Below are 15544 nucleotides of genomic sequence, written 5' to 3'. Positions count from 1 at the left end.
GGATAAACCCACCTTTCAAAAATATATGTTGTTTTGGTCTGGCAGCAGAATATACATTTGTGAATATCTATTATTTCTTAATGCTTGTAAATACAAAATACTTTGATTTGTTTGTACACCACACACTGATCGATGGTACTAAATTTCCACTCTCCCTGATGAAGACACTATTTGTGTTGAAACATGTTGGCAATGGGTTTTTCCTTTGTTTTGGGGCACTGATTTAATTTGTTAGCAAGCAACGGACCTATAAAGAAAGGTTTAAAGAAATATACTCAAGATGTAAATTGTATAGTAGTGAAGAAAAATGACTAGATCGATAGAAAGAGAAAGCCTGCATGATCAAGAGAGTTAGAAAAATTAAGAGAGACCAAAAGAATGAAAAAAGGAAGATGATTTAAGAAATAGAAGGAGAATGTCTGAAAGATCAACAGTCAGACGAGGTTGAAAAATCAAGAGGGACAGACCAAAAGATAGAGAGAGTGGAATAAGAAAGATGGAAGAGAATGGAGGAATAGAAGAAAGAGACAAAGAACACCAATCAAGGGGGAGGTTGTGAGACTAAGAGGGCTGGATGAAAAAAAGGAATAATAATTTCATATAATAAAGAGGTAATGAGAGCAGAACAATATTGCTATGGTTAAAAACAAAAAAATACATTACGACAGAAATTATTTTAAATTCTTAAAAGTAAAAGTGTATTGTCAAATAGGCTAGCTAAACGGGAGAGTGTAGAACATCTGTAACTTCAGGATATTTTATGTAAATACAAGCAATACAATACAAAAATCCATTGTGCCCAAAATGTTCAATATGTGCTCATTGTCTCAAGGGCTTGTTGGGAGAAGGTATGCAGTTGGGGACATTCCTTCTTAAATATAACAAATATAACAAAATAGAATGTGGCCTGGTGCAGCCAGTGATGTGCCTTCATCCATACAACCAATTAATTTGTCCTGAGACTTTAACCGCTTGCCGACTGCGCACAGTATATTTACTGCGGCAGTCGGCCCCGGCCAGGCAGAGTGACGTAGGTCTACGTCGCTCGCCTGTCACTCCTTCCAGAGCCAATAGCGGGCGGGCGCGCGCCCGCCGAGGCGCGCGCCCGCCTCGGCTCGTTCACGGAGGAGTGCGGGAGTGTGACTGGCGGACCCGATGTCCGCCGGTCACACTACGATCGCCGCTACAGCGGGAGAAAGACAGAGCGGCTTGTGTAAACAAGCCACCTGTCAGTTCTCCCTGTGTAAAAGTGAAGATCAAACAGTTCTACTATGTAGAACTGTTGATCTTTGTTTTTACACTAGTAGCCATGTCCCTACACAGTTAGAATCACGCCCCTAGGACACACTTAACCCCTCCCTGTCCAATACTGTTAACCCCTTCCCTGCCAGTGTCATTTTTGCAGTAACAGTGCATATATATAGCACTGATTACTGCAGTAATGTCACTGGTACCCCCAAAAGTGTCAAAAATGTCAGTCAAGGGTCCGATCTGTCCGCCGCAATGTCGCAGTACCGCAAAAAAAATCGCAGATCGCCGCCATTACTCGTTAAAAAAAAAAACACCAAAAATGACAAAAATCTTTCCCTTTGTTAGTAAACGCGATAACTTTTGCGCAAACCAATCAAAATACGCTTTTTGCGATTTTTTTTACCAAACATAGGTAGCGTAAAACAAATTGGCCGAAAATTTTAAAATATTTTGATTTTTACATTTTTTTTTGGGGGAATTTCATATAAAAAAAAGTGAAAAATATTGTTGTTTTTGCAAAAATTACGCTCTTTTTTTGTTTATAGCGCGTGATCAAAAAATCGCACAGGTGATCAAATACCACCAAAAGAAAGCTCTGTTTGTGGGAAAAAAAGGACGTGAAATTCGTTTAGGTACAGCGTCGCACGACCGCGCGATTGTCCGTTAAAGTCACGCAGTAAAAAATCGCAAAATAACCCCTGGTCTTTTAGCAGGAAAATCCTCCGGTGGTAAAGTGGTTAAATGAGGCACAACACATAGGGCCAATGAAAAATTAATTAATTAATTAATGAATAAATATTGCATCCAAATGAGGTTGGTTTTATTATCTTCTTGCAATTACAATGGTAGGGAATTCTAGCCTGGGCTCTTTGAAGGATGTGGGCTGCCTATACCATGGTTCATTATAAATGTTTTTTGTGTGCAGAAAGGTCTATACTTCTATCGAGGATGTGCTGTCCGGGGTCACGGCTGCAAGTTTTATAGGCTCGAGTCTGGTGTATTGCACTGTTTTTCTTTTTGTGTAATTTTATTTTTGTGTATTTTTCTCTATTTTGGGACCGCTTACCCTTTGTGGTTTAGCAGCACTTAATGTTTTTATTTGTTGTATTGTATACCTTTTTATTAAAAATCAATAAAGGGAAGTAAAAAAAAAAAATATATATATATATATATATATATATATATATATATAATATCGAGGTAAGCCGCGCTAATCTGCTATTAGCGCGGCTTACCTTGATATAATTTTTGTTTAAGTGTTTGTCACACTATAAGCTGCTGCTTATTTGCACATTAGCATAGTGCGGTTATCTTCCAAATTTACTTATATACTGTATATATATATATATATATATATATATATATATAGCATACAAAATTTGGATAAAATGGTAACAACCTGTAATGAATGAATCCATAATAATGCATTTCATACATAATTAAATATAATGTTGACCATATACAATCCAACTGTCAATACATGATTAAAACATAATTTGCATCCAAAACCTCAACGCATTTTGTGACTCTTAGTTCACTTCTTCAGGAGTAGGTGAATGTATAGTACCTCTAAGATAAAACATCAGGCATGTAGCATACCTAATGCCTACATGGAGTCAACACTCATGGACATTTCTCACAAGTCATGGAGTGAGTCAACACTTATGAGAACGGATGGCTGCCCTTACAACAGCAGAAGCATCTGTGACTCATGTCAGAACTTCCCAAAGTGCATGAGAAACTTCAAAATAATCTGCGTCCAATGGCACTTTCAGATGGAATCGAGCTATGATAAATAAAACTCCCCAAGAGCCAGTAATTATCTCCAATAGCGTAGTAGTTTAATAAATTATTATGTAAAAACAATCCACATTAAAATCAAAAGAAAGCACTTCCCTCCATCTGGAGGTGCCATTGGATGTAGATTATTGTGAAGTTTCACATGCACTCTGGAAAGTTCTGACATGAGTCACAAGCGCTTATGCGATCCATTCTGGTGAGTGTTGACTCTACAGAGAGATAGTGGCTGGTCTTCATACACTTAAAGAAGAGTTATTTCATTTTTTAAGGTGGTGGACTATTTCTTAATTTTTCACTTATGGAGAATAATACATTCATATTATTTTATGGATTGATTTATTTTGCACATAAATTTATACATTTATGTAATTTGTATATATTTTAATGTGGCGCTACGCATTTGTTTGTTTTTAATGTTGATTCGTCGTTCGCTATACTAACTGTATGTGAAAGCTGCCACACAATTCTTATATTTTCCACAGCAGGTTTCTTTACACATGCTATCTCACCTGTCTAGCAGTATGGTGGTGTGATAATACTAGTATATAGGAAGCAAACAAAGGAAGAAGGCACACCAGCCTGGTGCATGACTGTATACCTCTTTAATAAATATTCAAAAGTAAATACATTATACACACAAAAGGAGAAATAGCAAAGGCATGGAAAACAACACTACTCCTCTGAGGAAGGGGGCACGTCCCTCGAAACACATCAGCTGCACCCTACCCAATTGTTGTGGTTCTGATGGTGATGTGTTGTTTTTAATGCCTGTGAAATTTCTCCTTTTTTGAGTATAATTCATTTATTTTTAAATATTTATTAACCTCCCTGGCGGTATAATTGTTTCTGATTTTAGGTGCTGAAAGTGGTACCATTATTTTGCATGTAATTCTTAAGAACGAGCAGCCCAAACCAACTGTTTTCATATGATTTTTATTTTTTTTTACTGTGCATTCTTCTTTATAACATCTCGGGTATAATAAAGTTTGAAACACAAAATCATAAATTATAATATAATAAATAACTATAAATAAGTTAAAGTATATGTATATACATATATATATATATATACAGTGCCTTGCAAAAGTATTCGGCCCCCTTGAACTTTTCGACCTTTTGCCACATTTCAGGCTTCAAACATAAAGATATAAAACTGTAATTTTTTGTGCAGAATAAACAACAAGTGGGACACAGTCATGAAGTGGAACGAAATTTATTGGATATTTCAAACTTTGTTAACAAATAAAAAACTGAAAAATTGGGCATGCAAAATTATTCAGCCCCTTTTGCTTTCAGTGCAGCAAACTCTCTCCAGAAGTTCAGTGAGGATCTCTGAATGATCCAATGTTGACCTAAATGACTAATGATGATAAATAGAATCCACCTGTGTGTAATCAAGTCTCCGTATAAATGCACCTGCACTGTGATAGTCTCAGAGGTCTGTTTAAAGCGCAGAGAGCATCATGAAGAACAAGGAACACACCAGGCAGGTCCGAGATACTGTTGTGGAGAAGTTTAAAGCTGGATTTGGATAAAAAAAGATTTCCCAAGCTTTAAACATCCCAAGGAGCACTGTGCAAGCGATAATATTGAAATGGAAGGAGTATCAGACCACTGCAAATCTACGAAGACCTGGCCACCCCTCTAAACTTTCAGCTCTTACAAGGAGAAAACTGATCAGAGATGCAGCCAAGAGGCCCATGATCACTCTGGATGAACTGCAGAGATCTACAGCTAAGGTGGGAGACTCTGTCCACAGGACAACAATCAGTCATATACTGCACAAATCTGGCCTTTATGGAAGAGTGGCAAGAAGAAAGCAATTTCTTAAAGATATCCATAAAAAGTGTTGTTTAAAGTTTGCCACAAGCCACCTGGGAGACACACCAAACATGTGGAAGAAGGTGCTCTGGTCAGATGAAACCAAAATCGAACTTTTTGGCAACAAAGCAAAACATTATGTTTGCCGTAAAAGCAACACAGCTCATCACCCTGAACACACCATCCCCACTGTCAAACATGGTGGTGGCAGCATCATGGTTTGGGCCTGCTTTTCTTCAGCAGGGACAGGGAAGATGGTTAAAATTGATGGGAAGATGGATGGAGCCAAATACAGGACCATTCTGGAAGAAAACCTGATGGAGTCTGCAAAAGACCTGAGACTGGGACAGAGATTTGTCTTCCAACAAGACAATGATCCAAAACATAAAGCAAAATCTACAATGGAATGGTTCACAAATAAACATATCCAGGTGTTAGAATGGCCAAGTCAAAGTCCAGACCTGAATCCAATCGAGAATCTGTGGAAAGAACTGAAAACTGCTGTTCACAAACGCTCTCCATCCAACCTCACTGAGCTCGAGCTGTTTTGCAAGGAGGAATGGGCAAAAATTTCAGTCTCTCGATGTGCAAAACTGATAGACCCATACCCCAAGTGACTTACAGCTATAATCGCAGCAAAAGGTGACGCTACAAAATATTAACTTAAGGGGGCTGAATAATTTTGCATGCCCAATTTTTCAGTTTTTATTTGTTAAAAAAGTTTGAAATATCCAATATATTTCATTCCACTTCATGATTGTGTCCCACTTGTTGTTGATTCTTCACAAAAAATTACAGTTTTATATCTTTATGTTTGAAGCCTGAAATGTGGCAAAAGGTCGAAAAGTTCAAGGGGGCCGAATACTTTCATAAGGCACAGTACAGTAAAACTGCAGGAAAGGGCACTGGGGAGCATACTAATGTGAATTTTTTTATTTTGTAATGTATCAGTGTGTTTGTGTGTTTTACTATTTGAATTTGCTGCTGGTTCCACCCCCCCTGCGAGACGGAACCCGGGGCTCACAGCATCGGGCGGAAGATCTGGCCGCCGTATGCTGCAGGGACACATCGCGGGATCCTGGCAACAAGGTAAGTAACCTCTCTACCAGGACCCAGCAATCTCCTTAGCGGTACCCCGAGTGTGGTTCAGGGTTACCGATATTGGCTCTGAAATTTCACCCCGAGCCACACTCGGGAATACCTAAAGAGGTATACAGTAATGCACTAGGCTGGTGCTTCTTGTTTCTTTGTTTGCTTTTAGCTATGGTTTTCCTTGAATTGAAGAGGGCAGCAGGGCTCCAGTGCAAACATTGGTGGTCCCCTTGGTTTAAAACCTACAGTGGTCCATTTGGGTTGTCTACGGTTGAATACATGCCCATGTGGATTCCATGAAGATTTGACTGTCTGAAAGGTTATTTCACCTGTAGAGCTGATTTTTTTGTACATTTATCCAACCAGTAAGTATATAAGACCTCAATCATATTAACCAGGGCATGTATGGTGAATTGAATTCAGCACCATGGACAGCAGATTCAGACTTCTATTACCTTTGTAGAAAAACTCCAATATCATTATTTAATACATAGAAAAGGAAGTGCTATTACATCTGCACTTTGAACAAACAACTAAATATGCCATTAAAATACATATATGGGTGCTGCTTTATCTGCTAAAGGATTTGCATTTCTGCCTGTTCAGTTCTGAGATTTACACACTCCTGTAATGCAGCATAGGGGGATGGCATCACTTTTTCTATTACAGCACAGGTAGAAAATGGCATCATCTCTGCTGATTGAACAGTGAAGGAGCAGCAGCCTACTACTAAGTTTATCAAACAATATTACTGGCGCCAAAGAAGAACAGTTAGGACCAACTGGTTCTGCTGAAAGACAGTTAAAAAGGACACAATCTCTTTATGCTATATGTAGGGTCCATAAAAATGTCCATTAGAGAATGTCCATAATATACAAAGTCCATATACAGCTCACTTGGGAGGCAAGCAAGAAGGGGATTGAGGACAGCTAAGAACAGAGCACAGGCGCCAAACTAAGTGCAGCATATAGGGCTTTATTGATAAAAATTAATGTATTGGTACTCACAAACAATGTAAGCATCAGAGTAAGCGCTGTTAATATTCTTCCCTGTCCATAGAGTGGAAGACCAGGATGGCCTCTTGTGGTCACGGCTTCTTAGGGATGGGATGAATATTAACAGCGCTTACCATGTTCATTTTCCCCTGATGCTTACATTGTTTTTAAGTACCAATACATGTGTTTTTATCAATAAAGCCCTATATGCTGCACCTAGTTTGGCGCTTGTGCTCTGTTCTCTACTACTAAGTTTATATCTCTGCTCACATTTGCATGCACCTAGTGCCGCCCCTCGTTTTCAAGTCTGAGTTCTGCTGTGCAGGAGATTGCAGGATGTTGATACTAATTCAAAATCAGGTACTTACAGTAGTTGAGTTTAATAAATGAATTGCATGATTTATTTATTTTTAAATGAAAACATAGCTGAATTAATCTGTGTGTTTTATATCTGCCTTGACGCACGGGATACTCTTTAAAAAAATAAGATATTACATGACTACATGGTAAATCAGTTTACCAAACAAATGTACCAATACTTACTGTGGTGAATGAATTATATAAATAATAAATGGCCCAGGAGATAATAACAATATAGTAAATATTTAGCCAGAAGGAGAGAACAGCAGCAGCCAGACCCACACCTGTAGAGAAAACAAATGTGCAGTGAATGAACAGAAAGAGAGAGAAAGAAAGAGTTTCATAAGTCACTCGGATACATCACGTATAAAAATGTGTTTCACCATGTAGTAAATAAAAATGGCTAATATTAGGAGCTGTGCTAGCAAAAAACTAGTTTCACATCCTTCACACACTCAATGAATATAAAAAATAAGGAAAAAAGTGCAGTCCTCCCTAAATCATAAATATCCTTTACAGTATATTAGAACCAATTACAAAGGAATGCATATTCTATATAGTGGATTGCATATAACTATATAAATAATTAAATTATAACCCTCAGTGTGCTTCTGGGAGAACTCAATACAAATTTTCTTATTGCAGTAGGCACACTCGGTAAATATAACAAGGACCATCCAACCCAGTAGCTGTATTAATAAACCCTCATAATAAAATAAAATACAAATAAACCAGAAAAAAATGTTCCAGTTCAATACAGCACTACTGTAAGTGCATAATAATACCTTTATTTTAGCTTCTATTAGTGTGCCACAGGAAACATTTTTAGCACATACATGATCCTAGGTGCAGATCCTTGTGTAGGGTAGAGGACAGCATTTGGTGTTTTGCTTGGCTCTGTCCCCCCTCGCTCCAAAGCCACCAGGTGATGTAGCCATGTGGCTCTGCCCCCTTCCTATATAATGAACTGTCAAACGGCAAGCCAGGCATTTGGCAGTTTGCCTTCGTTTTTTTTTTTTTCTTTTTCTGGGTTGATGTGGTGGCAGCGGCGGTGTGATTAACAATAGATCTACATCGGGGATATTGTTTTTTTAATTCTTTAATAAAGGAATTGTCAAAAACTGTCTCTGTGTTTTCATTGCTTTCTGACACTTTTTTGGTGAAAGGGTAGGGGTACTATGTATTCACATAGGGGGGAGGGATCTGGGGGCCCCCTTGTTAAAGGGGGCTTCCAGATTCCTATAAGCCCCCCACCCGCAGACCCTCACAACCACTGCACAGGGTTGTCAGAAAGAGGCCCTTGTCCCTATCAACATGAGGACAAGGTGCTTTGGGCCCCTGCCCCAAATCACCCCCCCCCCCATATTGAGGGCATGTGGCCTGGTATTGTTCAGGAGGGGAGGAGGCTTTCTCATCCCCCTCTTTCCTGGCCTGTCAGGGTGCATGTTTAGATAAGGGTCTGGTATGGATTTTAGCGGGGTGGGGGGGCCTCATGTCATTTTTTTTTTGGCATGGGTTTCCCCTAAAAATCCATACCAGACCTGAAGGGCCTGGTATGGATTGGGGGGACCCTCACCCATTTTTTTTTCACTTTTTTATTCCTGGCAATGTATTGTTTTTTTATTCAGCTGTCAACAGGGAAGCCCACTCATCGGTTGCTAAGGATGCCGTGGCCGGCTTCCCAGACCCTCTCCTTAACGACCAGTTATTTACTGCACCCTGATTGGGCAAAGCATTGCCGAATCAGGGCTTAGAATGCACTAACTTGCATTTGACCCGAACAGGGGAACAGGTGATGTTCGGGCCAAACTTTTGGTCAGCCCAAACTGTTTGCCCAACTCTATTATTAAGAAGTGGGAATTTCGGGGATCTCTTGATACCAATCCAAGGTCAGGTAGACCAAAAAAGATTGCAGCCACAACTGCCAGAATAATTATTCTGGATACAAAGAAAATAAAATACAGGTAACCTCAGGAGAAATACAGGCTGCTCTGGAAAAATATGGTGTGGTTGTTTAAAGGAGGACAATACGATGATACTTGAACAAAAATGAGCTACATGGTCAAGTTGTCAAAAATAGGCCTTTACTGTGCCAATGTCACAAAAAACCCTGCTGACAATATGCCCGACAACACCTTGACATGCCTCACAGCTTCTGGCACACTGTAATCTGGAGTTACGAGACCAAAATAGAGCTTTATGGCCACAACCATAAGCGCTATATTTGGAGAAGGGTCAACAAGGCCTATAGCGACAAGAATACCATCCCCTCTGGGAAGTACGAAGTGGTGGCTCACTGAGTATGAGTATATGTGACTGATGTATGTGAGTATAAAAACTTTTTTCTTTAAGTTTTTATACTCACATACATCAGTTTTTAACCATATATATAATTTATTTTTATTCTCAACCTGCCATAGATCATTTTTTGCAGCTAATAACATTTTTGGTTAAAAAAAAAAAAAAAAAATGATGATGAAAATTCTATTAAATCACAATTTCGTCAACCTTTGGTTAGATAAGTTATGCTAAATGAAAGGACTGCATTGAAGAAAAATCATCTGATACACTTCAAAAAAGTGGTTAAAAAATGTACATATTGGCCAGTTGCCTCTACCTTGGATAGTTATTCCAGACTGATCAGATAAAAGCTGCACACAGGGCAGTCTTTACTTGATGTGAGCTGAATATGGAAGGACCAAGGGGATTAAATAATATGTTTTTAATATGTCTGAGCACCTTTATAGCAAGACATCTAAAGAAAAATGCGAAAAGATTAAAACCTCAGTCAGGTTTTAATTGTTGGCAGTGCCCCATTGGGGAGGAATCTACTTTGTCTCCAGTGACACCCTGAAACAAATTACAATGGTTCTAACCCTTTCCCATGTCATTCAAAACTATAATAAATAGCTAAAGGTGGCATTTAAATCTAATAAGAGTTGGTTAACCAAAGCCAAAAAGGCTGCTCACTTTGCAAGCAAAGTTGCATTTTGCATGGGAACTTTCCCCAGAGTGTAGTGAAAGTGGTGAAATTCCACTTTGCAAAAAATAACTGTTCAGGTGCAAGGAAAAAAACTGTATTTTTGCTTTAACCTGATTGGATGATGGAGGTCAGTAGAGGTTTACCTCATTCACCAAGCTCTGGGGTATTTTCCCTTGCAAAATGCAACTTACCTTGCAAAGTAAACAGACTGTTTTACTTTAGTAAATAATTCCATATATGTAATATAATTATACACTGAACCTGTTTAGATGCTTCCAACTCTAGCTTTCTTTAAGAGAATGTAACATCTCCTACACAGGCTGTTAGATAAATTTAGTTTGACGTTCTGATATAGCTGCAGAAGCTGAAATGGTTTGGTTTAGTCTGCTTGAGGCTTCACAGGCTGGGAGAAGCTAGGAAAAGCTTCTGAGGATTAGCCTGGGAGGATTCAAATACCTGGCCTGAATATTTACTAGGGCCTATCCAAACCCTGTGGAAGTGTGCCCAGATGGTAGATGGGTTCCTGTTAAATAGGCTGGAGCCCAGAGGATATTGTATTCCCCTGATCGAATGGATCTGTGAGCTCCAGGGGGCTGTTTTCCCTATGGCCACTCCTGAGCTGGACACTGGGCTGCTTTCTTGGGCTGTATCCATGGACTGTGTACATTCTAGGAACCTGTGGGTAGAGCCTCTTCACTTGTGCTGAAGTTTTTATAGTCCCCATTCGTGAAACATGGACTACTCATATTACTTGTCTATACTGCATGATCCCCAGTTGTGCACATATAGACTGTTCTAGCTTGCTACTACTAATAGTTACCTGATTGCTATTGCTGCTACTACTAAGATAGAAGTGTGCTCAGTTAGCAACCTGTTTTGTATTGAAGTATCTTGCATAACTTCCCGAACCCCTCTCAAGTTCTACTAGCAATACATTTACAAAAAAGGCACTGTTTATTGAGCCAGGTTGGATGAACTGCTGTTATGTGCATTGCTTCTTTGCACTAACTTGGGGAAGAACCTATTTAAATCTACTGCGGCCCCTATGGAGGTGAGCACTACAAGTACAAAGAAGATCTATATCTGACTGGTTTTGAAAACTAATTCTGTAATTCTATTTTAGAAATGATTTGGCTTCCCAATATACAGACTACACTCTTTTAGTGTAGAATGTGATAAACTAAGACAAACATGTTTCATTTAAAGGGTAAGGTTTTTGACAGATCCAGTAACCATGAAAGGGCATGTTTAGATCGACTTTTATTTGCATTTGAACTTCCGTTCCCCTCCCCATACAAGTCAATGGGAATGAAAAAGCAGCTTATTGTTTTCTGGTTTTATACACACCAATATAAAGTTTAATTTTCATAAAGGTTTACTGTATTTGCCACTTACACTCTCACTGCCTTATGTGTATGTTGCTTTTTTTATATATCACCAACCAATTTTTCCAGAAGAGACTACTTCCTTAGGTCAGGGCATAAATATCACACACATTATTTTTTTTACAAATTATTAAATTATTTTTGACATGATATAAATATTTGTACATACATTTCAACATTGCACACACAAATATAATAATTGTATGCAACTATGTAACATACAGTATATAGAAAACACAATAGAAGGTATGGTGCCAGTAAATCATTTGAAAAGAGTTCTTCATATACCTTTAAACATTGGCGCGAGTCTCCATACTCCAAGACCGCCAATAGATGTGTATTGTCCCAGAGAACACTCCAGTAAGAACAAGGGAACTCCAGCGAAGATAAGAGTTAAGAAATATGGGATAAGAAATGCCCCTAGAAGGCAAAAAAAAAAACAATAGTTAATTTTTTTAGTGTAAGAGTGTAATTTTGTGCAATATACATCCAGGCATTTCAAACTCAAATAAAACATTGAGCCAAGCTGAGTGGAATACAACTTCAAGGAGGCAGTATTATATATATATACATATATTGAGGACCCTACCTATTTGATTTCATATAAAGGTATAGCACCTCGGTAATTAACATTATAATAACAACTGCAATCTACAACAACTTGTAGCAGAAAAAGGGCCCTTAAATCGTTTTTTGAAGAATTGAGCAACAGACTTACATATGGAAGTGTAGCTTTCATCAGATGAAGAACAGCCGGGCTCTCTTTCAGTTAAAATTCTTACACCACTGAGGACCACAAAGAAGGAGAGAAAGGGGCCACGTATGGTACAATAAACACGAGTTTAACCACTTGCTGTCCAGGGTATTTTTTTTTTTACACACAAGTTAAAATCAGCATTTTTTGCTAGAAAATTACCTAGAATTCCCAAATAATATATATTTTCTAAGAGCAGAAACACTAAAGAAAAAAATGGTGATAATTGAAATTCCTTATGTCACATATTTTATTTAATATTTGTGCAGCCATGTATCAAATGCAAATTTTCAGGAACAAATACACTAAAATTAAGTTTAATGCACACAAACACTATATAATGCCCATTTTATTGGCAAATATAAAGGATGGTGTGAGTGCAGTGAGTAAATAAATACCAAACATGTCAAGGCTCAAAATTAAGTGCACCAAAAAAAAAAAAAAAATGGTGACAAACTACGGTAGCTGAAATCTTTTATTGGCAACACTTTAAAAGCCATTACAAAATGTCAGTGTACAGATAATTGTGAATGATGGCCCTAGAATTATTGCTCCAACTCTGAAATTCACGACAATACCCCACATGTGTAGTGCAATCATTGTTTACATACGCATGTGGGAGAAATCAAAGTTGCTTCCAGCATGTTCCTTCATCTCCTCTATGTGAAGCCATCCTGGACATTTACCATGGTCCTGGGATCCCCAGAGGGAGGAACCATTGCAGACTGTGGTGGTGGGGGTGCCCTTCTCCATACTGTAAAGTGGTTGGACAGCTGTAGAGCCACCTAGATCACTTTTACTAGAAAGCAGATCACCATACAATCTATACCAGCAGCCATGATCTTGGTATAACAACTTTCCGACAGGACGTATATGTACGGCAGTCAGCTAGTGGTTAAAATGTCTGATTTAACCTACCTGCCTGGTTTATGTTCTCAGGTATTCATTGGGCTTGTATGGGTTTCCTCCCAATTCTACAACCATATTAGAGTAAATGGTTTTTGCCTAATCTGCTTGGGTACTTGTATAACTCTAATAGGCACAAAAATATTAAGCTCTAAAACCATCTTAAAAATTTAAATAAAGCAGCTCTCAGTAAAAAAGAGCCTCTACTGCTGCCCATATTACTGAGCACTATTTTGTTTTGTTTCAAAATAATCATCCCCTAAACGTAGGTCAACTACTTCAGGTACATACCTACTTCCTATATTCCTAAATTCTAGGATGCATCACCAGAGGGATCACCAGCAGGAGGAAGGAGGTCCTGATTCCTCCATATAGATCTTTAGTGAGACCTCATATAGAATACAATGCCAAGTTCTGGAGACCCCACTTACAAAAATATATTGATAAGATAGTAGAAGTCCAGAAACGGGTAACAAAAATGTTAAAAGATCTGGGGGATAAAACATATCGACAGCGACTTCAGAAACGTAATATGACGGAAACCTTTAAATACATCAAAGAGGTGACTGAGGTTCAGGAGGGCAGTTTTTTCAATATGAAACCAAGATCAAAAAACACAGGGACATGACCTCAAACTAACTGGAGGAAAGTCCAAAACTAATCTTAGAAAGTACTATTTTACTGAAAGGGTAGTTGATGTTTGGAATAAACTTCCAGCAGAGGTAGTGAGTCAGTCAACAGTAAGGGGCTTTGTACATGCTTGGGATAAACATAGATCTATACTCAGACAAAAAAGTGTAACTCCACTTTTATGAGGAAAAAGCATTCCCCTCTGGGTGATCTATGTACATTGCAACAATTATAACAACTTTTGTTGCAGATTCTTACCTTTTGTTATTCTGAAGAAATCCCTGTATGTTCCTCTATGCCTCTGTGATGAAAGGACTAATGGGAGTGGTTTCATAATAATCAGAGCACTAATGAGGAGATCTGCTGGGCCTGCATCCCTTTAGATGTGTTCTGTTCCTATTGAGAGTATCTCACCAAAAATGACATTTTTGTTGCAGGGGATGGCTGAAATCTGACTTGTATCTTAGTGCAGACTTCTGGGAAAATCAGTGAGCCAATCACACAAGCAGGGAATGATGTTTCTGGGGTGTGGTCAGTACACATTCTGTGTACAGAACAACTCCAGGTAGCCATATTTTTATTGCATTTTCAGAAAATTACAGGGGCTGCAGATTGAAAAAGATAGGTCATTTTTAATAACATTCAATTACAATATAACTTGTGTCGCAATTGTATACGTAATAATATTTTTTCTTTATTTGCCTTTTTTTTTCCCCCACGAAAATGGAGTTACCCTTTAAAAAAAAATACACATGTATAGAAAGAGAAAAACATTATATAAAACGGTGCCAGTCCTGGGGTGTTCAACCAGCCATTTGTTTGTACTGTTGGTGAATTGGTTTGGGGATGCACTGGATACCTTCGCTGCCATTGTGCTCTTGCTGGTTGTCCAGTGCGTTCTTATACCTTTAAGGAGGGGTGAACTCCATCCAGGCATACCTGCCCTCAACCTGTCCATTATTATTTATGTGCTCCAACTTTAGAGGCTTTCAAAACTCATAAAGTTAATATTGCAGATACACTGGGGTGCAGTAAAGTGGCCTCTGTAGCTTACGCATGTTTTTTCAAATGTGTGCAAAAAAATTCCTTGTTTTAGTATGAGCTGTTGGACAGGGTAATTAAGTTTATTGCAGGCTGGCTGGCAAGTTAACTGGGAATTTTTGTTTGTTGTTTTTTTTTAACATTCTTCGCCCTTGCATGTGCTCCTTGCTGCATAGGCCAGTTACAGATTGGGGTGGATGCCATGTGTACTGTTTAACCCCCCCCCCCTCCATATTCTTTCAGATTTATTAAGACAGCCATGGTGCTGAAACAATAAGCGTTCATATCTCAAAATAGTACCCATAGTACATAACTACCCCTCTGGAGTCGGGGACAGTTTCCATTTTCCAATATTTCAGAAAATGTTTATGGGCCAGAAATAATGCTCTGTAAAATACCTCTGTGGTTGATGTCTGTGGAACTACAGCACCCAATAGGCGGGTCTAATGGGGTCTAATTTAGCATTTGTTAAATGCACCATTAATAATATTTTTAACTGCTTCCCAGTACCTATGCAGCTTTGGGC

At 38.6% G+C, this 15544-nt stretch overlaps 1 protein-coding gene across 1 annotated transcript in view; it reads right to left on the bottom strand.

The window, feature by feature from the left end:
* Nucleotides 1-15544, bottom strand: part of SLC6A1 (solute carrier family 6 member 1) — a 250407-nt gene that overhangs the window by 82069 nt on the left and 152794 nt on the right. The window contains exons 3-4 of the mRNA XM_082266530.1: nucleotides 11976-12107; nucleotides 7503-7603 (exon numbers count right to left, since the gene is read on the bottom strand). Of these exons, the coding sequence (XP_082122656.1) occupies nucleotides 7503-7603; nucleotides 11976-12107 (233 nt within the window). The remainder of the gene's footprint in view (nucleotides 1-7502; nucleotides 7604-11975; nucleotides 12108-15544) is intronic.

Source organism: Pelophylax lessonae (genome assembly GCF_965119305.1).
Source record: "Pelophylax lessonae genome assembly, chromosome: 8".
NCBI classification, from domain to species: domain Eukaryota; kingdom Metazoa; phylum Chordata; class Amphibia; order Anura; family Ranidae; genus Pelophylax; species Pelophylax lessonae.
This window is presented reverse-complemented; position numbering and strand designations above follow the sequence as displayed.